The sequence below is a fragment of the Mustela lutreola genome, chromosome 15, assembly GCF_030435805.1.
Source record: "Mustela lutreola isolate mMusLut2 chromosome 15, mMusLut2.pri, whole genome shotgun sequence".
Taxonomy (NCBI): Eukaryota; Metazoa; Chordata; class Mammalia; order Carnivora; family Mustelidae; genus Mustela; species Mustela lutreola.
Window position 1 is genome coordinate 22615910 of NC_081304.1, and position 25403 is coordinate 22641312.

At 53.5% G+C, this 25403-nt stretch overlaps 1 protein-coding gene and 1 non-coding gene across 2 annotated transcripts in view; both read left to right on the forward strand.

Annotated features, from left to right (window-relative positions):
- Window positions 1–23984, forward strand: part of PLXDC1 (plexin domain containing 1) — a 56294-nt gene extending 32310 nt beyond the window's left edge. The window contains exons 8-14 of the mRNA XM_059149300.1: window positions 5716–5811; window positions 10657–10738; window positions 14103–14163; window positions 15166–15301; window positions 19141–19176; window positions 21250–21410; window positions 22641–23984. Of these exons, the coding sequence (XP_059005283.1) occupies window positions 5716–5811; window positions 10657–10738; window positions 14103–14163; window positions 15166–15301; window positions 19141–19176; window positions 21250–21410; window positions 22641–22760 (692 nt within the window). The 3' untranslated portion in view covers window positions 22761–23984. The remainder of the gene's footprint in view (window positions 1–5715; window positions 5812–10656; window positions 10739–14102; window positions 14164–15165; window positions 15302–19140; window positions 19177–21249; window positions 21411–22640) is intronic.
- Window positions 18672–18744, forward strand: TRNAK-CUU (transfer RNA lysine (anticodon CUU)). Its single transcript has one exon. It is a non-coding gene; the product is annotated as a tRNA-Lys (tRNA).
- Window positions 23985–25403: the final 1419 nt, after the last annotated feature.

Consider the following 25403-nt stretch of genomic DNA (forward strand, 5'->3'; position numbering starts at 1 on the left):
GCACTCTGGTGACCCCAAGGGAGAACAGGGGCCTGATGTGGTGGAGGGGCATACTAATTAATTGCATCTCTCTTTGTCAGAGGTTTTTAGCCTGGCTCTGGGCAGAGACTTTAGGAGGAATATCGAGGTGTGGGGGGGCCATATTCAGATGCCAGCCTTTTTCTGGGACAGCACCCATGGCCTTCATTGGGTTGTTGTTGTTTTTAAAGATTTTATTTATTTGACAGAGAGAGACTCAGCGGGAGAAGGAACACAAGCAGGGGCTGTGGGAGAGGGAGAAGCAGGCTTCCCACTGAGCAGGGAACCCTATGTGGGGCTCAACTCCAGGACCCTGGGATCATGACCTGAGGGCCGACACTTACCAACGGAGCCACCCAGGTGCCCCCTTCATTGGGTTTCTAAATGGGCCACCACCTCTGCTTTGGGGAGTGATGGATTTGATGTGGCTGAGAGGTCAGATTCCTCTGGGTCTGCTATTCAACCCACAAGTAGGGAATTAGTTTGGATTAGGCTGAGCTGCAAATAACAGTAAATCCCAAATAACCGTGGCTTCAGGGAGACGCAAATTCAGGGACAGCTCTCTTATCTGAGGCTCCCATTGTCCAAGCCTCCCTGGGATGCCGCCGCCAGAAAGGATGGTATCGCTAGTACCCAAGCCCCTCCACGCCTGGAGTGCAATGAGAAGTGGAGGTTGGTTTCCCCACTATTCCAGAATTCCCCGGCAGTGAGCCCATGGGCTGGTCTACGAGACTGTCTCCTTCCCCAGGCTCCACTTTCCTCCCACCCCTCGGTTTTGGGGGTGGGGGGACTTCAGCACAGTCTCACTCTGGGATTGAGGGAAGGAGATGCTGCAAAAACCAGAATTTTTCTTACCATTACTTCCTTACATAAACTGTTACACAGGCTTTGCAGCAGAGTCTGCAGAGCACGCCTAATGCAGAGACAAGATCTATGGGCAATTAGCAGTGGCTTTCTGCAGAGGCACGCAAAACATACAAGGTAGCTCATTTGCTCTTTATTTGGCCACGACGGCCCCCAGCAGTCAATAAAATTTCCTCTATTCATTTGTTTAAGAAACTCGTTCTTGGTGCACCTGGTGGTTCGGTTCGTTAAGTGGCTGCCTTTGGCTCAGGTCATGATTCCGGAGTCCTGGAATTGAGTTCCCATGGGGCTCCCTGCTCAGCGGGAAGCTTGCTTCTCCCTCTGCCCCTCCCCTTGCTTATGCTTTCTCTCTATCTCTGTTAAAATCAATAAATAAAACCTTAAAAAAAAAGAAGTACATGAACAAAGAAATGAAAACTTCTTCTAAAACTGCCATCTTATATTTTTTTAATCTTGTAGCCACCCATTTTTGGAGTGGTTGCACTTTGTGGCAGGACTTGTCAGTCTGATTTCTTCTGGCCAACCCAACCCTTCCCCGCTGGTGTCTGGTTTTGAAACAAAATGGGACATGTAAACCTCTCTTTTGAGCCGCTAACATTTCTTGTCTGGGCAGCAGCGCTTTCCGTGTCTGATCTTAGTATTTCTGAATCTTTGATGAGTGGAGGCAGAGATAAAAACAGAACGTCCCAAACTGCCAGAAATGTGGCTTTGAGGAGGCCTCTGTCTTGCTTCCGGAGGGATCTGTTGGTCGTGCAGATGGACGTCATCGTCCTTGGGCGAGCCCCAGATGTTGGCGAGATAATCCAAAAGCAAATAACTCAGGCAGGGATATTAAGAGTTCTGTTTATAGAGAAATAAAATATTACCCAAGCCACACACTCAAACAAGTATACGTTGGCAGTTGAAGTGAGCAAATATTTTTAATCAGCGGTCTATTTCCGCACACCCACTCTCATCCCCCTTTCTACCACACTCCTCTTCCCTGCCCTGCGGTAGGGCGATGATGGGCTTTGGAGCACATCTGACCCCGTCTGGCTGCATCCTCCCTTGAAACACACCCCCAATTCTGGTTCCCCAGCCCAGGTGGTGGGGAGACCCATCCCTAGATTCTGGCGGGAGGTTTGCTGGGAACCTTGCCTTCCGTGGCTGCTGCTTGTGTGTCTCTATCCCTGAAGTCGGCCTCCTCGACAAGTTCATGCCCTCATTCATGCCCAACCTGACTTCACTTGTTCTTTCCATTTCTCCTTCCTTCCCACCCTGGGGTCAAGCACTCCTCTACCTCCTTGCAGGTGGGAAATCCGGAAAGCCAGCTCTCCCCTCCTTTGAGCTCTAAGGTCAGAAGGGGCATGTCTGACTACAGTGCCCATTGGGGGCTCCCCTTTTGAGAAAGGCCATAGTCTGGTGGGCTGGGCAGGAAGGGCATTTTTCCTGTAGGCTGTGGACTGAAGTTATAAATACGTTGCTGAGGTTTGGTGACTACCTATAATCCACGCATTCGTTCACAGTCATTTCTTTTGAGGCCCTTTTATGTGCAGGGGCTGATGCTAGGGGCTGGGTGGTGGGAGTGGTAGAGCTCAGCACGGTGGGGCAGGTGTTGATCAAAGTCAATACTGATGGAGGGTGTAACAGGGGATCCTGGACAACGTGCAGGAAGCTGTGAAGCTCAAAGGAGGGGCCACCGACGGTGCTGGGGAGGGCGGGGAAGCCTTCGAGGGCGTGTCCTTTGCGTTGAGTCTTGCAAGAGGAAGCAGATAAAGGAAGAAAGGTTTCCACAGATTATAGATCCCATGGTCTCACACCCCTTGGAAGACCTGGAATTTCCCTTTGTTTTCTTCCCCCTTACATTTTAATGCTCAAAGGGGTGATTTTTCAGAAGAAGAGATAGCTCTTGGGGGAGGTGTGTTGGACAGAGTTGTGGAAGGCAGTCTGGGTGTCCTCCATCTAGATGTCTCACATCCCCTAGGCTCACTCCTATCCTAGGCCACCTTCTCAGTGCAATTGGTGCTACTTGGGAAGGGCCCTGCAGTGCATACAGGCCCTGATGAAAGATTAAAGATTAAAAACTGAGCAAAAAATGACAGAAAGCTGACCTTCCTCACCCCAATCTCTTCCAGACTCCACTCCTGCTTGGCAACGGCCCTTTCTTGTACCAAAATAAATATGTGCGTCTGTGTGCGTGCGTGCGTGCGTGCGTGCGTGCGTGCATGTGTACAGGGCTCTGTGAGCCTCATCCCTCAGCTTTTGATGGAAGAGTCTCTCCTCCCTAGGACCTTGGTAAGCCTGTAGACATCGGGCAGTGACTGCCTGCCTGAGAACTATGAGGATTTCCTTTAGGCCCCTTCCCTTTCAGACTTAGGGTTGCTTAGGACAAAAATAAGGACGCAGTTCCTCCATCTTTGGGATGTTGGCTTAAGTATTTATTTTTACTGAAAATGTTTCCCTTCTGCCCTTTTAGAAGCACAAATACAGTGGTCCCCCCCTTATCTGCGGGCACACGTTCCATGATCCCCAGTGGCTTCCTGAAACCATGAGCAGCCCTGAAGCTTGTGGATACTGTGTTTCTTCCTATACCTACATACCTGTGGTAAAGCTTAATTTATAAACTAGGCACAGTGAGAGATTAACAACACTAACTAGTAATAACACAGAGCAATGATAGCAATGTCATGTTATAAAAGTCAAGTGAAAGTGAATGTGATCTCTCTCTCAAAATATCTTACTGTACTGTACCCACACCCTCCGTTGGTGAGGAGATGGGGGGAGGTGAGCGGCATGGCTGATGGAGTGGGGGGTGGGGTCTCAGGCTGCGAAAGCGAAGCCTCGAATGTGGAGGACAACTGCAGAGAAACCAGGAGCTATGGTGTGGCGGGCACCCTTGTATAGAATCACGAGAGCAGAGTGACCATGTCTCTTCCTGATGTTGTGTTCAGTGACTCCAAATTGGTAGCTTGAAATCCGCATGGGGCGTGTGTACACCACAGAAATCAGCAAACGCCACCAGTCAGGATGCATTCATTGCATAGGGTTACGTTTCCAGGACATTCCGCGGTTGGGAATGTTCCTGGGGCCGACACGCCCATCATTGCTATGCCACACAGCAGTGTGGTGTGGGAAGAGAAGCACCAGACCCACTGGGGTTCAACCAGGGATTAAGTAGGAGGCATTGATTCCAAGATCAGAGATAAATCCATGATAGAAACCAAGATGAGATGTTCTTTTGAGCAGATTCTTCATGCAGGAGGAGGACTAAGGAGAGGGCGCCCAACACATGACCCCTTTCCTTTCACAGTTGGGCCTGATGAGTTCTCCTGCCACCTTGGGGAAGGTTCCTCCAAACCACCTTCATCTGAGAGAGGAAAGTTACATCCCTGCCTGCTCTTGGCTTCCAGGAACAAAAGCCCAGCTCAAACTATCTTAAGTGGAAGAGGGGATATGAAGCAGCCCAAAGAACCAAAGGAAGAACTGAGAGCCAGGGAGACAGGGACCAGGGCAGGTCCTGGGGGCACCAGAGGCTGGAGAGCCACGATTATGTACTGCTATGAGTCTGTGCGTGAGATCGGACCTGTGGCTGTTCATGGACTTGGAGCTTGCATTTTCTGAGCTTCATTACCAAAAAGCAAAGGGCCTTTTGGTTACAGTTGAAAAGTCCCAGGGAAGGTCTCTGATAGGTCCAGCTTGCATCACATGCCCAGCCCTGGACCAATCACTGTGCAGCCAGGGAGGTAGAGTCATGGGGGAAGATGGTAGCTCCAGGGCCAAGCACATGTAGGAATGGACTAGGGGTAGTTCCCTCAAAGGGAGTGCTGTTTCCAAAAAGAAGAAGGGGCGCTGAACAGGCCGAGCACAACAAGGCTCCTTCTCCTTGTAGGGAAATTCATTCACAAAGCTCGGTGGCTGGCTGACGGCCTTTCAGAGCTGAAGGAAACCAACCCCATGTCATGGTTCTTAGGTGGGTGTGGAGATGTGGTGGAAAGTATCAGAGCATCGATTTTCATTTTAGGAGAAGTCTTTCCTCTACAATTGTACGTTTTTCCTCCCAAATGTGTTGTAGCAGGTGTTTCTGCCTTTCCACATCATAAATAAGAAACTGAGGCCCAACCGGGAGCGGAACTTGAATCAAAACTCAGGTTTCTTGAAACCAATGCCCTGCAGGGACTGAGACGTAATATAAGCCCAGCCCCAGGCCCTGAGCCTCACTCTGACTTCCATTCCGGACAGGAGAGGTTTCCCAAGTTCAGCCTGTGCCTCTGCAGACATTTGCAGAGTGCTCTCTGTGGGTCAAGTTCAGGACCCGATGCTCACTGTCTAACGGCCCCGCCCCCCAAATAGACAGCGGGGGCCACATACCTGGGGTGTGCAGGGGTAGCAGGGTGCCTGGCCTGGGTAGAGAAGAGGAGGGACCTGGTGAAGGAAGGCTGCTCAGAGGAAGTGGCCCCGAGCTGGATGTGGAAGGGTGAGCTAGAGGAGGGGAGAAGGCATGGAAGACAATATGGGTCAAGGGAACAGCAGCTGTGAAGGCACAGAGCTGTGCAGAAGCAGGGGAGCTCCTAGGTCTTGACCTCAGGAGCAGCCAGGCCTCTGTGTTAGGTTGTTTAACCTGTCGACAATTCAAAGCTCTCCTTGCAGGGTGAACTCCTGTCCTCCTGTCTCCCTGCAGCTTTGAGATCATTGTCCAAGGTTGATGAGTTTACTTCCTGCCCTTAGGGGCTGCATCCTGACCCCGCCCCCATCCACTCACTTGAGTCTCTTGCCCATCTGTCCGGTTCTGGGTACAAACTTCAAAGTCCTCTGGGCATGCACTGCTCCCAGTGACGGGCTCTGCCTCTGTTTCAGAATCTCGGCGAAGGACCATCTTCGAATACCATCGTGTGGAGCTAGACCCCAGCAAGGTCACCAGCACATCAGCTGTGGAGTTCACCCCAATGCCAAGTGAGTAGGGATCGTCCCTGCCGAGGGAGGGCATTCCACTGTCCTGGAAAGAGCTTCAGAGTCACACAGTCTGGGTTCAATTCCCAGGCCCACCACTGACCCTTGTGTGGGTACGGCCACCTCATTTCTCCGGGCTGCCCTTTCTCATTTGTCACATGGGCCTCACATCACTTCCCTCCCAGAGCTAAGGTCAGGGTCAGAAGCATGGCAGGTAGAGTTGAGGACATTAATGCCAGCGCTGACACTAGCTGGCATCCTGGGCGTGGTTGTACTTTAAACAGGATACCTGTGGTGATTAACACACAATTAAAACCAGGAAAGGTGTATCCTTGAGGATTTTTCGACTGAGCCCCCAGGAAAGGTAATCCAGGAACCGAGTGAATGAATCCTTACATTTCTTTCTTTCTTTCTTTCTTTTTTTTTAAAGATTTTATTTATTTATTTGCGAAAGAGAGAGAAGGAGCTCACACAAGTAGGGGAGAAGGGCAGAGAGAAGAGGGAAAAGCAGACTCCTCTCTGAGCAGGGAGCCCAAGATGCCAGGGCTCGATCCCGGGATCATGACCTGAGCAGAAGGCAGACTGAGCCTCCCAGGCACCCATGGGTCCTTACATTTCTTGTCATGTGTTCCTTAGAGGAGCAGTAATGCCAGAGTTCACAGGCTGGAGGCAATAAAGCGATTTAGCCAGCAGTCCTCCAAGAACCACGGCTCCGGCCCTCCCCGGTGCCCCACTCACCTACAGCTGAGGTCCATGACCAAGGCCCCAGCTGTTGCTGTGGACCCCACAGGATCGGGGTCAGGTGCCCTTTGGGATATGGTCAGGGCAGCTGGGGAGAGCGAGGCAAAGGACAGCACTCTTGTTCTCACAGCCCGCACTTTTACTTTCTTCTTATTTTTTAAAGTTTATTTGTTTATTTAATTTCTACAACCAATGTGGGACCTCATGACCCTGAGATCAAGGAGCTCATGCCCTCCGACTGAGCCAACCAGGCACCCCTGTTCTTGCATTTTTGAAAGAGAGTTTGAATGTCCTCTCCTGTCTCATAGTACCTACCAGCTTCCCTCTGAGTCCATGGCCTTCTCCCTGGCTTCTGGGGTGTTTCTTGCCTTGCCTCCCCTGGCTTCCTCTTCCCTGGAGGTTCTGGAAGCCGGGGGCAGTGGAGAAAGAAGAAGGGGAGGAGGAAAGTTCTTGAACACTAGACCTGTCTCAGCGGGGCTCAGCAGGTATCTCCCCCTGGGAAAGAAAAAGGACACAGACACCATGGGGTCACAGGACACAAACCCCTTGAAGGTCACAGCCCCACCCCCACCGCAGCTGCCCTCTGTCTTAGGCAGGAGAGACCTGGGGCCTGAGAAGCAGGGGTTCCTCAAGGACTGCTGAGGGCAAACCTCCAGGCTCAGGACTTGAAGAAACTGCACTTAGGAGCAAGGACATCGAAGGGCAGATAACTGCCTGGGCGGAAGTGAAGCATCCTGAGAATCGTTTCTGGGACACTCTACATTTCAGCCACTTCCACCCCTCCAGTGAATTCGTAAGCATTTAATAGCTCGCGGGACATCTGAAATGCAGATGAGAAATAAAGGTCAGTGGGTTGTATACCTACCCCACAGAGGCTCCCAGACCTTTTTCTCGTGGCCAGTTTGCCTAGAGCAATTGCCTGGAGCCCCTGGAAGCCGGTTAACTTGGTTCCAAGAAAACTCTGCACTCCCCACCCCCAACCATGAAGGATTTCTCTCTTACCTTTGGGTGGTGGTGGGGGGGGGCAGTTTACTTACCCAAGATTTGTCCAGAGGTTGTGGATGGCCTGTCTCCAAGCCATTGTACTCTGTGGCCAGTTCCTCCTGGTGTCTCTTCTGGAAGACACCATAAGAGGGTGGCATGGGCAGAGGGTGAGAGCTGGGGCAGGGAAGCCCCCTGTGGGACCTCCAGGCTAAGAGCTCAGGCTTTTGGCTCCCTCAGACCTCAGTTCAAGCCCAGATCACCACTCCTAACTCTGTGACTCTCTCTAAGCCTCAGTTCCTTCACCTGTAAAATGGGGATAACAAAATCACGCAGGCATGGATTCCACAAACATTGGTTAACTGCCTACCATCCATCTGTGATAGGGAGCTGTTCTGGGCCCTCTGGGTATAGAAGGGGACAAAACAGCTGGAGAGCTCCATTCTCTTGAAAGGACACAGTGCCACCTACAGCCCGTCCCTCTCACAGTGACTGAAGGTGACACACTGTGGCCACAGCAGCTTTTCTCCCACTCAGCCATGGCTGGTTCCCAGCCGCCATCTTGCTGGGGTGGGTGGCATGGCCGGCAAAGTGGCTCCCTCATTAATGGACTGCAGTAGAGTCCCGGGAAGACTCACAGAGTGAGGAAATGTGTGTGGTAGGTGTTGAACGAGTGGTCATTTTTCTGAGTCAGTTGTCTCCTCTTGCTGCTAGCGGTGTGTTCTGTTCTGTTCAGCTGCCCATCACATGAGCCCTTCTCTTGCACACGCTTATTCAGGGTGAGGGCCTGGCTCTCCTTGGAATGAAATGCACAGGTCTGTGGCAGCTGCTTGCCACCCAGAGGTCTTTCTGGTTTTCTTCAGAGGAGCACTCAATCTCAAGCGAACAACGCTTAAAATCCAGCCCCCACACCTCCTGCGCTCTGGCCCTCTCTGCTTCTAGGCTTGGCTGGTGCCACAGGGGTCCCCGCACCGTCCAGCAGCCTGCTCCCACTAACTCCTCTGCTCTCCGGCTCTGCGCTGCCCCAGGCCAGCCCCCAGCTGTCCCTCCCCCTCATTCCCATCACCCTCAGCTTGTCGACTCCATGCAGCCCGTTAGTGTTCTGGTGGCCGCTGGGAACACCGCTGGAGTATGCTCCTCCCCGGCCTCTGCGCTCAGGGGCTTTTCTGCTTCAACTCCTCCTCCTCCTCCAGGCAGGCCTCCAGTCTTGCTTCCTCCTTGCTCTCAATCTCTGCCCAAACGACCTCTCCTCAGAGGCCTTTGCCAACCTCCCCAAATAGGACATCCCCCACACTGTCACCCCGCCTCCCTGTTCTGCGCCCCTTGTTTTCCCAGCCTGCTGCTAGAAACCCTAGTGCAGACTTTGTTGTCTGGGTATTGTTGGGCATCTCCTGTGCTTAGCGGCAGGCTCTGTGCCAGGAGCGTGTCTGTCTGTCTTTCCCTATTCATCACTGCAGCTTCCACAGCTGGGACCGTGCCTACCTGTGGCAGGTGTTCAATACATATCTGTTGAAAGACTGCATCAGGGCGCACAGTTGGTTAGGAGTCCCACTCTTGGTTTCGGCTCAGGTGATGATCTTGGGGTCCTGGGATCGATCGAGCCCCACATCAGGCTCTGCACTCAGCAGGGAGCCTGCTTGGAGATTCTCTCTCTCCCTCCCCTGCTCACGTGTGCGTTCGCTCTCTCTCTCTCTCTCTCAAACAAACAAATCTCTAAAAAGCAAAGAAGAATGAACGTGAGCATGAATGAATGAGTGGATGAATCCCTGGTAGGTACGCTGAGGGGCATGAGTAAGGTCACAGTCAGCCACGGGCAGCATTCACAGGACTCACCGCAGGGCCAGCCCACGTCACGTACAGACCCTCTCCCCGGGTCGCCTCATTTCATCCTCACTGCACGTCTGCCCAGCAGAGACCACCAGGGTCCCTCTTTTCCACACGAGAAACTGAGACACAGCGAGGTTCAGTAACTCCCCACGTGAGATGTAACCCAAGTGAGCAGAGAGACCCACATAGCCCTGGGGGTAGCTCACTTCCAAGTGGGGAGGGAGAAGAAAGGGATGGAATCAAGAAAGCCTGGTTGACCCCCCACAGACGCAGCGCTCAGGCTCTGCTGAGGTGAGTGAGGAGGTGGAGACAGACCAGGGGACGATTCTGGCCCCAGGCCTTCCACATGGATGGAAGGTGTGCTCCCAGCTAGCACTGGCGGGGGGCTAACCAGAACATCATAAACATCCTTTTCTGTGATTATAGCCAACAAAAGTGTATTCTAAACATTAAATTCAGGGTGCCTGCATAGCTCAGTGGGTTAGGCATCTGACTTTGGCTTGGTTTGTGGTCTCGGGTTCTTGGGATTGAGTCCCGCATGGAGCTCCTTGCTCAGCAGAGAGCCTGCTTCTCCCCTCTCTGCCCTGCTCGTGTTCTCTCTCTAATAAATAAATTAATGAATTTTTTAAAAAAACATTAAACTTGTTGGAAGACTAGTTCTTGTTCCTGCCAGGAGAGGACATAGCAACGGTGTGACTTAGTAGCATTCATAGTTAACCCTACAACGGCAATCAGAGTGCAATATAAAGGTGTCAAGTCAACATGCTTTACGTCTTGAACATATACAGTGTTCTGTGTCAAACAGATCTCAGTTAAGACAAAGAATCCTTTTCCACCCTGTAATTGTGGGCAACAGCCCAGCAGTGTAAATTCCCAGGCTAGGTGAGATCCCTTTGTCCACGCTTCCAGGCCCCTGTGGTTTTCCTTCCCGAGCCTCATCATGATGATAATGACATAGTTATGTTTATTTGATGATCTATTTAGTGTCTGTCCACCCAGAGGACTATAAGGCCCAAGAAGGCAGGCACCAGGATTTACGGTGCAAACCCCAGTCCCAGCTCGGGGCCCAGCCCCCTGGGAACCAAAGGAGGAAGGAGGAAAGCGGAGGAGGGAGAAACAGACAGAAGAATCGGGGCTGGATGCGAGGGAGGGTGGCATTAATGACTTCCAGGGTCCCTGCTAGTCAGAGACTCCGAAACTCTGCAAAGGCCTGGCACCGAGGAGAGTTGTGCCTTTTGGAGGTCCGTGGAGGTCCACGGAGGGTCTGCAGCTGGGGGACAGTCACCTTTTCTCTTGCAGCCTGCCTGCAGCATCAGAGCTGTGACGCCTGCGTGTCCTCGGACCTGACCTTCAACTGCAGCTGGTGCCATGTCCTCCAGAGGTTTGTGCCCAGGCTGAGGCCCACGGGTGGACTGTGGAGGAGGGGCAGAGGGTGGCCTGGCCCCCACTCTCTGCCTCACTGCCACCATGAGAGTATCTCTAGCCAGTCAACTGTGCCCCCTGGGACGAGAATGTCACAGAAGTGAGTCCCTAAGGCCTGAGACCAATCAAGGTGACCTGCCAGGTCCCTATGGTGATGCTAGGTTTCCAGAAGACTATCCAGGGATCCCACCAACTGTAACTCCTCCTCACACCCCGGAAGAGTTGGCTCATCCTAGGGCAGGGCTTCTCGAGAACGATCCACAGCTGTGAGGATTCCAGACTCAGCTAGGGCTCTGGTTAAATATGCAGATTCCTGGGCCCCGGCCCAGGCCCCGCAGGATCAGGGTCTCTGGGAGGGACGCCCAGGAGCCTGAATTTCAACACAGTGCCTCATCTGTGAACAAATGTGGGACCTCCCGGCTCCAAAGTCCCATTGCCGTTGGATGGGATCCCCCTGACCCCAAAACCCCTCCTGAAGATCTTTTGTCAGGCTGCAACGGAGTTTCCTGAAATTCGGGGCTATGGAAATTGCAGGCATCTGTGGAAGGTTAGGGCAGGCTACAAAGCTGTGTTTGCTTGGTTTTGGAAATAGGGAAAATTCCGGAAGAGATTTGGATTCAGGGATAAAGTTCTTAAATCAACTCATCTTCCACTCCTTGTTCTGAAATCATTTCCTCACAGATTAGACTCAGAATCTGAGCCCTGTTCTCCTGTCCAAGATAAATAAATAGCAGGAAGGGGGAAAAATGTCTCTGGGGACTGGGGCTCTCATGAGAGTGGGAAGCCCTGTGAACTCCGAGAGCCTCGGAGGCAGTCTTGAAAATTGCAAATTACAGAGTCTCTGCGTTCCATGCAGCTGTGGGGCACCTGTCAGCATTTCCTTTGCTCCTTTCAAACATCCTGGTGCAGAAATAGAAGCTGCCGCCCTCGCAGGCGGCCTGTCCAGCACAAGGCATAGCCCAGGCCAGGAGGAGAGGGGCTCCAGGGTGTTTTTCTTCCCATCAGCTGTGCTCTTACTCACTCTCTTGGGGCCTCAATTTATTTCCCCATAAAATGGGCTGTGTGGTGATGTGGCCCCAGGAAAAGTGGGTGAGGAACATGCCATCATTTTAATTTCTCAACTACCCAAGAGCATTTTTGCAAAGTGTCCAGGGCCCCGTGCACGAAGGACATGGAGCCTCAGAGAGGATACCTAGGGCAGACCCCAGCTTGGTCCCTCCTGGTGTGTGGCTTTACAGCATGGTCCCCCTCTGGCCCTCTCAAGTTTGCGAGCCACTGTCTCAGCGTGGAGAGATAGCCCAGATGACCTCAAATGAGCCCTGGAATCCTGGGGCTGGCCGGCCACCACATGACTCAGCGTCCAACCGAAGCTGAGCCATGAGAACTTCAAAATGGGTCAGATGAAAGCAAAAGCCTCGCATGGACACATCCCCATTTAACACATACGCCCAAACCCAGAGACCGTGACCGTTTAATGAGGGTTGGTCAGGTTGGGGGAGGCCAAGGCCTTAAGTGCAGACACGGCCTTTGCTGTGGTCATGTCAGCTCTGGGATGCAGAAGCTCCAGCAGTGAGAAGGCAAGGCTGATGTGGGTCCGAAGTCTTGTCCCCCAGTGCTCGTGGCCCTGGGCTCACCCCAGCATGGAGCCCTCCTTGCCAGCCATCTGGAGTCTTGGCATCCATTGAGAGCTGACCCCGGGTCCCCAAAGAGCCAGGAGGCAGGGCTGGTGCCGAGGGCCCAGCCACCAGGGACTCTCCCCCGCCACAGCTGCTTGCAATCACCCTGTGGGTTCTCAGCTTCCCCTTCCTCGCCACCCACTCTGCCTTCCGCAGCCTCCCAGAGCTTCCCCTCCTTGCGCTGGGGCTGGATCTGATTTAGACAATTTCACTTACCATGGCTGGTGTCTTCCTTTCATCCCACATCACCCCCAACCCTCACTCCCAACCCACCCCCTTAAGGGGTGACCTTAACTCCAGGATTTGGCCCAGGGAATGAGGGGCCATAATCCCTGCTTTTCAGGGTCACTGTGAGGGTCCCCTGAAACAGGACAGGAATAGCACATGGCTGGGGTGACCTTTGGCATTCAGGAGGCGCTCAATAGTGGCCATATCTCAGGCCCTTCTCTGCGTCTGGGTTGGTTGGCTCAGGGCTTAGAATGTGGTGCTCTTAGGCCTATATCAAAGTCTCAGCCCTTGAAAGAATCCTTTAGTTTGGCTTCAAAAGGAACTTTAGCTCCCAGCCCCTAACACACCCCTAATCCTCCGTGCCCCAAAGTAGTGGACACAGAGGACCTGAGAGTGGGGGGGTGGGGATGGTTTAGTGCGTCCCCACTCCCCCTGCTGCTCAGAGCCTGAGGGGAGAAGCAGCTCAGAGCCCGAGGAGGCATCTTCAGAAGGAAGCACTGACAGTGCTCGGGAACCTTCTGCCTCACCAGGTCTTTGGCAGAGGGGTGGGCGGATGCTAGGGAAGAAAGTTAACTAACCATGAATTCTCTCTCAGCACTGGTGGCTCATGGGATGCTTCTTCCCATGCAGATGTCCCAGAGCTAGAGCAGGGCTCGCTGGTTTCCCCTGGCACCAGAGTGAAGAATGGAAATGGGAGCCTGATGCCATGGAGAACATTAACATTCTCTGGTTCATCCTCCTACCCCCACCCCTTCCCTAGGGAGGCACTCGGCCTCTCCCAGCCCAGCGGAGCTGCACAGCGTCCTTTCCAGCGTCCTTTCCTGGGACACTGACCAGCCAGTTTTTTAAATTTCTCCTAGCCTCTGGCAAGACCCTCCTTCTTGCCCTTTAATGATCACACAGGAGGTACTGGCTAACTCTGTTCACGTCCACCGTCAGCCCAGCCTCTCCTTGTCAAGTTCAGGCCCCTCTGCAAAGATGGAGGAGGACTGTCTATGAATAAGCGAGGCTTTCCCAAGAAGACATTTGTGTGATTTCCCTGGTGCTCAGCAATTTCATAGCAGCCTAGAGCCAAGAGAATTTTAAAGTTTATTTGAGGTCATGCAGTCCATCTAATGCCCTATACACACACATCTGGGTAGATGTGGCCTTAGTCCTGGGGAGCTGGGTCCGAAGGAGGATAGAGATGACACAGACACCTTCCCTTCCTTTGGCGTAATTGGGGAAGAGGGGTCTGACTGCTGATCCCCCAGCTGCCTGGTGCTGAGGAGGGCACCTGCCCCGTGGTCTTGATCATCTCAGCCCTGGGAGGTCGGCCCCCCCCTCACCATCGTCAGAGAGCTATTACTGACCGGGGGAAAGAAGGGGAGGGCTTCTCTGTCAGTCCTTCACACCTCTTACCTTTTGGTCCCCTTGCAGATGCTCCAGTGGTTTTGACCGCTACCGCCAGGAGTGGCTGGCCTACGGCTGTGCCCAGGAGGTGAGAAGCTTCAGCAAGCCAGTTTGTGGGGGACGGTAGGGCTGCCCTGGCAGGCCCGTCCCCCAGGAGCTCTCCACAAGGTGTCTTTGGCTTTTGGCGGAATTCTTCCCTCCATCCAGGCCTTGCCCCTCAGACTGCCCTGAGCCAGTGAGGCCAGACTTGGGAGATTTTGGAGGGCTCTCTGGAGGCAAGCTTTTCTGGGAGGGAAGAAGATGGTTCCAGGCACCTCCCCTTTAGGATCCCATACAGGCTCCTTCTCGCTGCTGGAGTTTTCCAGAATGCTCCACACTTTGATTCTGGGTGGGGAGCGTCCTATTCTTACACCTTATCCCGACCCAGACAGATCCATTTATCTGGGCGTCTCCCTCGTCCTCTCCACCCCTTCATGCCATGTGAGCCCTCCACAGCACACTGCCCACACTTGCTCTGATTTCATCGGAACAGGCCCAGGAGCCGGGGGCTGGTCCCCCCGACCTGCTCAGAGCGGAAAACTGAGGCACAGAGAGATTTCATGATTTGACCTGCCCCGCGCAATGGGTGGGATACAGAAGTGCCAAGACCCCACATTTAAACATAAACCGCCTGCCCCAGGCCCCAGTCTGTGCGCTCACCACCTCCTCTGTTATTAGTAAGGCCGGAGGAGCTTCCTATGACTTGAAAACAAATCTTGTCCAGCAGCCCACTTGGGACGCTGGCTGTGGTGAACGTACGGATTTGCTTTATTTGTGTAAGATTGGCATCTCCGCTCCTTCCTCGAGGAAGAATCGGAAGCCGCAGTTGGCTAAATTGCCTTGTAAGATAGATCAGGCACTTTCAGGATAAAGTGGAAGTTGTAAGTGCCCTCAGGGCCCAGCTCACCACCCTTGAGCCGTGCACCGGCATCTGAAGATTTCTGGCCGCTGAGGGATGAGGGGTCCCCCTCCACCCTCCCAAGTAAGGGCTCTTTTCTGCACGGCGGGCAGTGAGGCTTCTGTGCAGAGCGGTGCGGGGTCTGTCCTGCAGGCAGAGGGCAGGACGTGTGAGGACTTCCGGGATGAAGGCCACTACTCGGCCTCCCCCAACAGCTCCTTCAGTCCCTTTGATGGAGATCTCACCACCACTTCCTCCTCACTCTTCATCGACAGCCTCACCACAGAAGGTAAGGCCTGAGCCAGGAGTGGGGAGCGGCTGGGGGAAGAAGCCCCGGGGAGGGGAAGGCCTGGGGCCCCAGCAACCATCCCTGACAGGGGTTGTCTCGGGGAAGAGGAATGGCCCAACTTTCACGGAGGAGGGCGCCTGGGGAGAGGCAGAGCCAGGTGCTGGCCCATGTCGGGACGGTGGGATGGATTCACTGTGGCAAGGGGAAGACAGACGTCCCAGCCCAGGGCCCGGAATGTCATATGATCCGCCTCAGGTCATCTTAATAGCCATCCTCACAGAATCCGGGAGGTCTTAGCAGCCTTGTAGCTGTCCACACACTCAGTCCACACACTCAGACGTGAGCGAAAGACTGCCTGATTTTCCTCCAACCGTGCTCAGCGGGAGGGGTGCTCCTCAGCCCGGCTTCCTGGCCCTGGGACCTGGTGTGGACAGAGGGTCGGAGTGGGGCAGCTGTGTTCAGGAGGGATGCTGATGCTCCATCCCCACCTCTCCAGGGTCTAGCTGCCCCCCCACACCCCCCTCAGGGACTTCTGCCATCCCAAGGCCTGGGGTTCTTGAAGCTGCCAGAGGTCTGTCCACCCAGAGGTACTACATAGCATCTGGGGAAGCCCGGTACAGACCCTTCCCAGATTTTTCTCTCTCATCCTTCTTTAATACATCACTGCCAGGTGTTAGCCTTTTGCCCTCAGGCTCAGAAAGACATGGGCTTGTCCCGCCTCCATGGAGCCATGTACCTGCTTGAAAGGGGCAAATACAACAGAGGAAAGGAGAAGAGAAAAAGGCAAATGTTTTAAAATATTATTCAGCCACCATCCCATTTGGTAGCTATGGAAACGGCCAACGGGTAACCAACGCCCGTAGGGGCGAAGTTGGTTACTTGGGGTTACCTGCAAAGTAAGTGGTGGAATATACTTTCCACGGTGCCCCCCTGCCTTTCTCACTGCAGCCTAAAGAACGGGAGAATGGACCCATGGGTCTGGCCAGAAGGAAGTCCTAGAGGAGGGAGCAAATAATAGGCGAGCTAACATTTTTTTTTTAAGATTTTATTTGTTTATTTGAGAGAGAGAACGACACAAGCAGGGTGAGGGACAGAGGGAGAAGCAGACTCCCCGCCAAGCAGAGAGCCCGACACAGGGGTTGATCCCTGGACCCCAGGATCATGACCTGAGCTGAAGGCAGTCACTTAACAACTGAGCCACCCAGGCGCGCTGTGAGCTAACATTCTGAGGGGCCTGACCATGGGCTAACGTTGTTCAGGCATCAACACTCACTTGGTCCTCCTGACAACCCTGCATGCTGATTCTGTTATATCTCCATTTCTCAGAGAAGACACTAAGGTCTAGGGAGGTCAGTGACTTGCCCAGGGTCACACAGGCAGGAAGAGGTGGAGTCAGGTCTCATTTGGCTCGAAAGCGGAGATCTTGCCCCTTGACTGCTTTTCTTGGTGCTGAAAAAAAAAAAAAAAACACCTTTAAAAAAAAAAAAGATTTTATTTATTTGTCAGATAGAGAACACAAGCAGGGGGAGCAGCAGGCAGAGGGAGAAGTCGACTCCTCGCTGAGCAGGGATCCTGATGGGGACTCCTTCCCAGGACCCTGGGATCATGACCTGAGCAGAAGGCAGATGCTTAACCAACTGAGCCACCCAGACATTCCAGTGCTGAAAAAGAAAAAAAAAAGGTCTTTGTGGATTTGAGGGGTTGGAAAAAATAGCAAAGGGGTGAACAAGCAAGGCAGATTGGGTAGCTCCCATTATTCTAAGATGGTCCAGGATTAACAGGGAGTGGGGTACGGTGCAGGTTTTGAGAGCATTTATTCTCAGATGAATTAAATGAAAAAGAATAAGGAAGAGACAGGAAGTGAGTAATCCAGTCCAAGAGTTAGAGTCTGTCCTGCACGGTCTATCTTAGGGTACAGGGAGATGGGAACGAAGGGGAGACAGCCAAAGGGACCCACCCTGCCAGCGCAGAGCCAGAGAGCAGAGGAGTTAGTGGGAGCGGGCTGCTGGATAGTGCGGGGACCCCTCTGGCACCAGCCAAGCTCAGGAGCAGAGAAGGCTGGGTGCACAGGAGGTGTGGGGGCTGGATTTCGTTGTGCTTTTTTTTGCGATTGAGCGCTCCTCCAAAGAGAACCAGAATGACCTCTGGGTGGCAAGCAGCGGCCACAAACCTGTGCATTTCATTCCAAGGAGAGCCAGACCTTCACCCTGAATAAGCGTGTGCAAGAGAAGGGCTTATGCGATGGGCAGCTGAACAGAACAGAACACACCACTAGCAGCAAGAGGAGACAACTCAGGGACACCTGGGTGGTCCAGTCAGTTAAGCATCTACCCTTCAGCTCAGGTCATGATCTCCAGTCCGGTTCCTGGGATTGAGCCCCACAACAGGCTCCCTGCACAGCAGGGAGTCTGCTTTTCTCTCTCTCTCTCTCTCTCTGCCCCTCCCCACCCCTCATTCCCTCTCCCTTTCTCACTCAAATAAATAAATTAAATCTTTAAAAAAACAAAGTGACAACTGACTCAGAAAAATGACCACTCAGTCAACACCTACCACATGCATTTCCTCACTGTGTGAGTCTTCCCGGGACTCTAGTGCAGTTCACTGTTGAGGGAGCCACTTTGCCTTCCATGCCGCCCCCCCCAGCAAAATGGCGGCTGGGAACCAGCCATGGCTGAGTGGGAGAAAAGCTGCTGTGGCCACAGCCCCCAACACAACCTGTGGGGAAGAGCCACAGGGAGGGTCAACCATAGGAACTGATTTAGGAAGCCACAGGACACACACCTTGCAGTGTAGACATCTTTCCTCCAAGTTGTGCACAGGTGAGGAGGGGGAGGTCTTCAAGCAGATCTGCACCTGGAACACAGGCCCCTCCTCAGCCCCTCCTAGCCTGCCGCGCCCCTAGTCTCATCTCTCACCACCCCCTACTCACACCCTCTCCACCCTCCAGCTATACTGACCTGCTTTTTATTCCCAACTGGCCAAATCCTTGCTGACTCGGGGCCTTTGCTCATGCTTTTTCCTCTGTCTAGAATCCTTTCCCCCTGCCCATGTCTCGCCTCCCCGTCCTGACACCCTTTATCTGGGTGAGGCCCCCAGTCAGAGCTTCATTATGCTGGGTTTTAATTGTCACTCCCTCTCCCCGACTTGTTAACTCCCTGAGGGCAGAGACCATGTTGAGCCCCAGTGCCTACTCTCAGGGCTCAACTGCATAGTAAACATCCAATTAATATTGCTTGAATGAATGAACACGAGACTAGGAAAAGTTGGCTTGCTTGTGGACCTCCACCATGACACTGCTGTGTGACTTGAAGCAAGGCACCTCCCCTCCCTGTGCTTTAGTTTCTTTGCCTTTAAAATGAAGGATTGGGGCACCTGGCTGGCTCAGTTGGTACAGCGTGAGACTCTTGATCTCAGGGTTGTGGGTTTGAGCCCCACATTGGGTATAGAGATTACTTAAAAATGAAGTCTTCAAAAAAATCTTTTTTAAATCCACATAAAATGTGGGGTTGGGGGCACCTGGGTGGCTCAGGAGCAAAGGCCCCAAGTCAGCAAGGATTTGGCCTCTGCTTTCGGCTAAGGTTGTGATCCCAGGGTCCTGGGATCAAGCCCCACATTGGGCACTCTGCTCAGCAGGGAACCTGCTTCTCGCCCCCCACCTCCGCCCCTACCGCCTGCCTCTCTACCTCCTTGTGATCTCTGCCTGTCAAATAAATAAATAAAATCTTTAAAAAAAAAATGTGGGGTTAGACTAAACCTCCCTAAAAATCCCATCTGAACCTAAAGTGACCAAGACCATAATGATTGCACTGATCTGACGCCTTCTCTCCTTCTCTTCAAAGATGACACCAAGCTGAATCCCTATGCAGGAGGAGAGGGTAAGTACAGAGCTTCCTGCCACTCTCTATCATGTCCACAGCCTCTTAGAAACACCCTGCCCCTCAAGAGGGAGCAGCAGTCCCCTGGCCTCTTTGCTTTGGCTCTGATGTGGGGTGGGGAGGGGAGTGACAGCAGCCTGAGCTTTCCAGACCTCTGGCTGGGCTCCTGGGCCCCTAGCCCACTTAGATTGAAGGAACGTGTCTACCTCTAGACATTTCTCATCAGCCAGATACCTCCTGGAGGTCTGTCTTGACTACTCACTGCCCTGAAAGGAGCGAGAGGAGGAAGGAAGAGCTGAGCTAGAGCAGGCATGGCAGTGTGGGGCCTGTCACCGTTGGCCGCCCCTCTTGTCCCCCTGGGCCTCACCGTCAGTGAGGGGTGGAGCACAGCTTCTCCCACATCGAGTTGCCTTGGATTCCTTGCCTGCATGGGCAAAGGGTACACAAAACTTGTCCACCTCACTTTTTACAGGGCCCTGGAAATTGGGGCCCTTTGCTCCCGAGATTAAGTACAAGGATATTCTCTATCTGGTGACATGACATGTCCCACCTCCTCCCCTGCTCTTGGCCCTGGGCCAACTCGGGCTCTTGTGACACTACCACACAGGGGAACTGGAAATGCCTTCCAAACTCCAGGGGCAGTGACATTGTTATCTTGGGTTCTCACAGCGGGGAGAGGCTACTGATGCAACATGGTGATCCAGTCTCCCCCCAGAGACAAAGCCATGACCGCTCTGTGGGCGGTGGGCGTGAGTGTGCGTTGACCATGTTCCGCTCACTCTGCACCCTGTGCGCTCTTCAGCCCAAACCCTGATTATCAGATCACCCGTGTCTCTGCGGGCTGACTGCCAGGATCGGGAAGGCTAGCAGGGGGTGTGTCACCTCACCTGTTGGCAGGTAGGGGGCACTAACAGTGCACTCCAACTCCACACCCCCACCCACCCTGGGACAGGGCAGAGGAGAGGGGATGGGGAGGACAGTGATGGGGATGTGTGTTTCTAGTCCCCACCTCCTGCTGATTCCTCTTCCACCCAGACACCTGTAGGAAAGGATTTGGCATTTCTTTTGCTTATGTGTTCATCAGTCTTTTCTACTCCATTATCTGCACATCCCTGTAGGGTAGGGAGAAGAGGCAAGTAGCCACCCCAGGTAATATGGGAATACCGGCTTGTCAGCGGCTGGCTGACTCTGTCCTTGAGCAAATCACTTCACCTGTCTGTATTTCCAGCCATCCAAGAGAGGGGCCGGACTAGATGACCTTCCAGCTTGATAGTCTATGGCAATAGTCAGCCTCCCCCGTGGAATGTATTTCAAATGCTCAGAATGTTCTGAGAGATTGCCTGCTGGTTTATTAGCCCTCAGAGGACTAGGTTCACTCTTTTATCGAACTCCTACCATGGGGCTCGCCATCTTTTCTAAGAGCTAAGGACACAGAGATGAGTAAGAAGACACTGTCCTTGCCCTCCAGGAGGCCACAGTCTGGTAGCAGACAGTGACAGACAGGTGAAAATATGGTCATTTTGTTATCAAAATAGCTGAGGTCATCTGAGACATCAGCCCTGGTCTTCAGCAGTTGACGTGAATGATCTGTTTTAACCCTTAGGGTTGTAATCATTAAGATTAGGTAATTATTATTGTAATCATTATGATCCTTGTTCTACCGGAGTGGTATGTAATTCTCCCGAGGTCACACAGCTTATAAGCCATAGAACTTGAATTTCAATCAGGGAGGAATATTCAGATCCAAAACTCTTCACCATCACATAACCTATGAGAATTCTCGAAAAGCATTTAAGTGGCACGGATATTGGAGAGAACTTCTCTTTGATACTTATTGGACATTTAGGCAACTTTTAAGTGATTTTGGTAAGCCACCTGAGCCCCGCCCAGTGCAACGTGAATGCCACACTCACGATGTTACCCACTCCTGCCCCACCTTTAAACCTATGTCATAAGCCAGCCCGAAGTTTCTGCTGGTTTTCACCTCTGAGATTTTGCCAGAACCTAGGACTTCATGGCCCTCCCTTCCTGGTTCCCTGGTAGCCACTCCCTACCCTAACGGTCTCTCCACAGGCCTTCAGAACAACCTGTCCCCCAAGACCAAGGGCCCCCCCGTGCACCTGGGCACCATTGTGGGCATCGTGCTAGCGGTTCTCCTGGTGGCAGCCATTGTCCTGGCTGGGATTTACATCAACGGCCACCCCACCTCCAATGCCGCGCTCTTCTTCATCGAGGTCAGTGTAGGATTTGGGCCCAGCTCCGCTGTCTGCCTCCGCATCAGCATTTCCGAAGCCGTGGGGCACCTGCCCCTCCCCACCTCATCCCTCCCCTCCCACCTGCCCGGCTCCTGTTCCTTCCTGAGGAACCATCTTTGACTCCATCCTTTGAGTCCCTAACCAACCCCCCACCTCATTCTCCCCCAGGAGTGCTGCCCCCCTCCTGTCCTGCTGAACGCCCATCTGCCTTTTGCTCCCCTGTTGGTGAAACCAGAAGAGCCCCCAGAGGAAAGCAAGAGAAATCACTGGGGACTGTGCAGCCAGTCTTTAACGCTTTGTGGTCTCTCACCCCCCAATTCTAGGCTGGCTGCTTACTCCAAGCCATAGTGGAACAGAGATCTCTGCCTCTTTGCCTTAGGTCAGAATCGACAAGACATAGTAATCATGAGTTGCTCTCTCTGGGAGCTTTCACTGAGGGTGCTAGGGTTTGGAATGTCTCGGAATTCAGAAGAGCCAGAGCCCCCTTTTCCCTGGGCCACAGGGCTCACGAGCTCCTGGTCCTGTCCTCTGCTCTCCGCTCCTCCCCAACTCTGCGTGTGGTCCAGCCAGGCTGCCTCTGTAGGTCTCCCAGACAGGGATCACCCAGAGGTGCAGGGGGTCTCCTCCTCTTTGTTTAGAAGCCCCTGTTTCTTGTAAGCCCTAACCCATCAGCCTAAAGTTTTAGCCTCCCTGGGTATCACCGCCGGGGAACTGCAGATCCCCAGCCACACAAACACTGATGGGGCAGGTCTGAAATGGGCCCAGGAAGGTGCATGTTCATAAGGTCCCCAGCTGTCTGCAGGGTCTACCCTGTCCGAAGGGTTATCTTGGCAGTTCCAGAGCCTCCCAGATCATTCCCTCTCTCACCCACAGCCTCACTTTTTGCAGTCTCAGGAGTCCGCTAGGTACATCGCTAAAGGCTCTCACCTGTGTTCTGGAGTCCTTGCCATGAGGGATAAAAGGACCTCTTCCTAGACTCCTTGGGCTCTCAGCAAGGCTCCTACCAGTGGAGAGATCACTGCCGGGGGGTCGGGGGGTCTTCTGGACAGGGGTTGAACTCCGCCTAGCTCACAGGAGGCCCCCAGCACCCTTGAGAAGAGAGTCTCTGTGCTCAGCACTGTCCCTGGTGGGGGAGGGGCAGGTTGGGGGGGTCCCAGGTGGGTGCGGGCACCCCCACTGACTCTGCGTCATACTCCTCCCCCCCCCCAGCGGAGACCTCACCACTGGCCAGCAGTGAGATTCCGCAACCACCCCAACCACTCCACCTACACGGAGGTCGAGCCCTCGGGCCACGAGAAGGAGGGCTTCGTGGAGGCTGAGCAGTGCTGAGGGCACCGGGCCTCCCCTTGGAAGGATAGAAAAGAAGACCCGGGTCCCCAAAGATCAGTGGAAGCGAAGCGGTGAAGTGACTTTTCTCGGCTTCCTCTGAACTTGCCCTGGCTGGGAAGATGGAGATGAGACCCTGGCTTCTGGGGCCAGAGCCCCAGGTTGCCCATTGCACACCACATACTGAAGCAAGGGGCCCGGAAAGCAACCCCATGAGGTGTTTAAGGGACAACAACCCCATCTCATCCTGTTTTGATGTGAGGGTCTCTCAATGGTCGCCCCCGGTGGTCCTGCCCCAGCGGCCCTTCCCACCTGAGGCACCTAACACCCCTCGGCAGGACACAGAGAGCAAGGCTCTAGGTTGGAGCCACATCCCAGGGTCCATAGACTCCAGAGCTGGTCCTCATGGCTATGGATTCAGTGTATATTGCCCCAGCCTCGGCGGCACTGGAAGTCTGAAGACGTTCCGGCCATCTGCTAAACACAGGGACGGCTCTGTCTGGCATGTCGTCACTGGAGGAAAGCCAAATGCCAGGAGAGGAAAGAACTTGTTGGGGGAAAGTTGCATTTTTAGGCCTTACTCCCTAGAGTTACCCTTTCTGCTGAGAACCAGTCTTACGTGGAGCGTGTGCGCCACCCGCCGCCTCATGGGCTTTACCCCAACGGCGGCCCAGACTTGGCCTGGCCAGCCCTGCCGGGCATGGGTGCATCTCGGTGTGGGGCTCCAGACTCTGACGGCACGTGTCGAGTCCCTGGTGTCGAGTCCCTGGTATTCGCAGCCTGTCCTTCTGTCAGCGCCAGGAAGTACCTTCAAAGGCAGGGCCTACCAGACTAGTACCTTTTCTCCTCTGAGCTGGATTTTTATAGCCATTAAAGAGAAGAAACAGGGTGGTAGGAGGACTTCTAGAGACTTACTCCACAGGGAACTTCCGCTGGATTCTGTCAAGGAGCAAAACTGCAGGAAGGGATGGGAACAGAGGAAGCTGGTGTGGGAAGGAGGGACTTTCTGTGGAAAACCTTGATCTGGAGAGTCGTTTCCAACCGCCCAGCTCTGCTGGAAGCTTTTGGAACAAAGCCTTTAGGCTCCCAAACTTCACCTGGTTCTAAGGGAATTCTGTCCCAGGGATGAGTTGGGGTTGCTTCTGAAGAGAATTTTAAAATTAAAATCTATAGCTCAACCTCATTCAGAGTAAAGAATATCAGCAGCAAATAAATGTTTAATCAATCCCCACTGAGTCACGCCCTTTTATGCACATCACCGGAGATAACTGTAAAAGAAAGAAGTCAGTTTAAGGACCAGGTCTCCTGAGGTGGCGGGTAGCGAGTCCGCAAATAACCAGACACATCCAAACACTTGACCCATGGTTTTCCAGATGCTTCGTGGTTTATCGGCAGTGAAGGCACTATTGATAGTCTGCGTGGGAAACATGCTGGACCTCGGCTGTGTGTGTGTGTATTTTTTTTTTCCATAAACCAGACAAGGAAGAGCTATGGGGAGAGTCAGAATGTGAGACACAGAAAAGAGCTCAGCCAGGAGAAGAGGGTTCTTTCCAAGCTTCTGAAGGACAGAAAGGTCTGTAACCGAGCTGTCTTAATGAGAGAAGAGCAGCCAGGCACTGAAATGATCTGGGCTCCCAGAATTCCCGGCCGGCAGGAGGGTGATTTCTGCCCTTGCCTGAATAGCAAAGTGTCTGTGACCTCTATGGGTCGAAACTGGCCAGTGGGGCAGTTCCTGTTGTGGCCAAATGCAGGGCACAGCACCATTTACCCCACTCCTAGACTCCAGCAAGCCTCTTCCCAGTGGGAGCTCTGTCCCCCTGCTCTGGAATCCTGAAGGGAAAGAGCATTGAGAGGGAAGAAAGGTGGGGGGGGGGGGTGCACCTGGGTGGCTCAGTCAGTTAAGCATCTGCCTTTGGCTCAGGTCATGATCCTGGAGTCCAGGGATCAAGACCCACCAAAGGCTCCCTAGTCAGTGGGGAGTCTGCTTCTCCCCCCCCCCCGCCCCTCCTCCTGCTTGTGCTCTCTCTTAAATAAAATCTGGAAGGGAGGAAGAAAGGAAGGTAGGCAGGTGTGAGGCCTCTGCCGTAACCTCTGCAGCTGGACAAAGCTCGAGATTTCTCTGCCAGGTCAGAGTGAACCTGACTGACCCCAGCAAGGACAGTGGTCAAGGCAGCAGGCAGCCCGTTTACAGCATAAAGAGCTAAAGATGTGTCACTGGATATTAAGTCTTTGGACTTCTCGACCCAAAACAGATAGCCCAGCGCTCCCAAGATACAGAGCCTGGCATCTCACGGAGTTAACCCTGGTTCCAGCTACCCTTAGAACTGGAGACAAGAAGGGTCTCCCACATGTTGGAATTCTACTCCAACATTTAGAGCAGGCTCACCGGGTAGCTAGAGAGAGAGGCTCACTTGGGGAATGAGTGACCCGAAGGAGACACAGGGGTCTTGCGGTCAACCTTCCATGCCTGGCTGGCAGTCCAACAAGGCCAAGTCATATTGCACATATGTGTACAGTCAACCCCAGAGGGCGTGCAGCTGCCCAGGACCTTCCGCCCCACCAGCACGCACAGTCTCCAGGGAAAGCAGGTGACTGGCAGTACCTTTCCCACACGGGGCCTTCGCGTGTCCTCACGGTGATCTCATT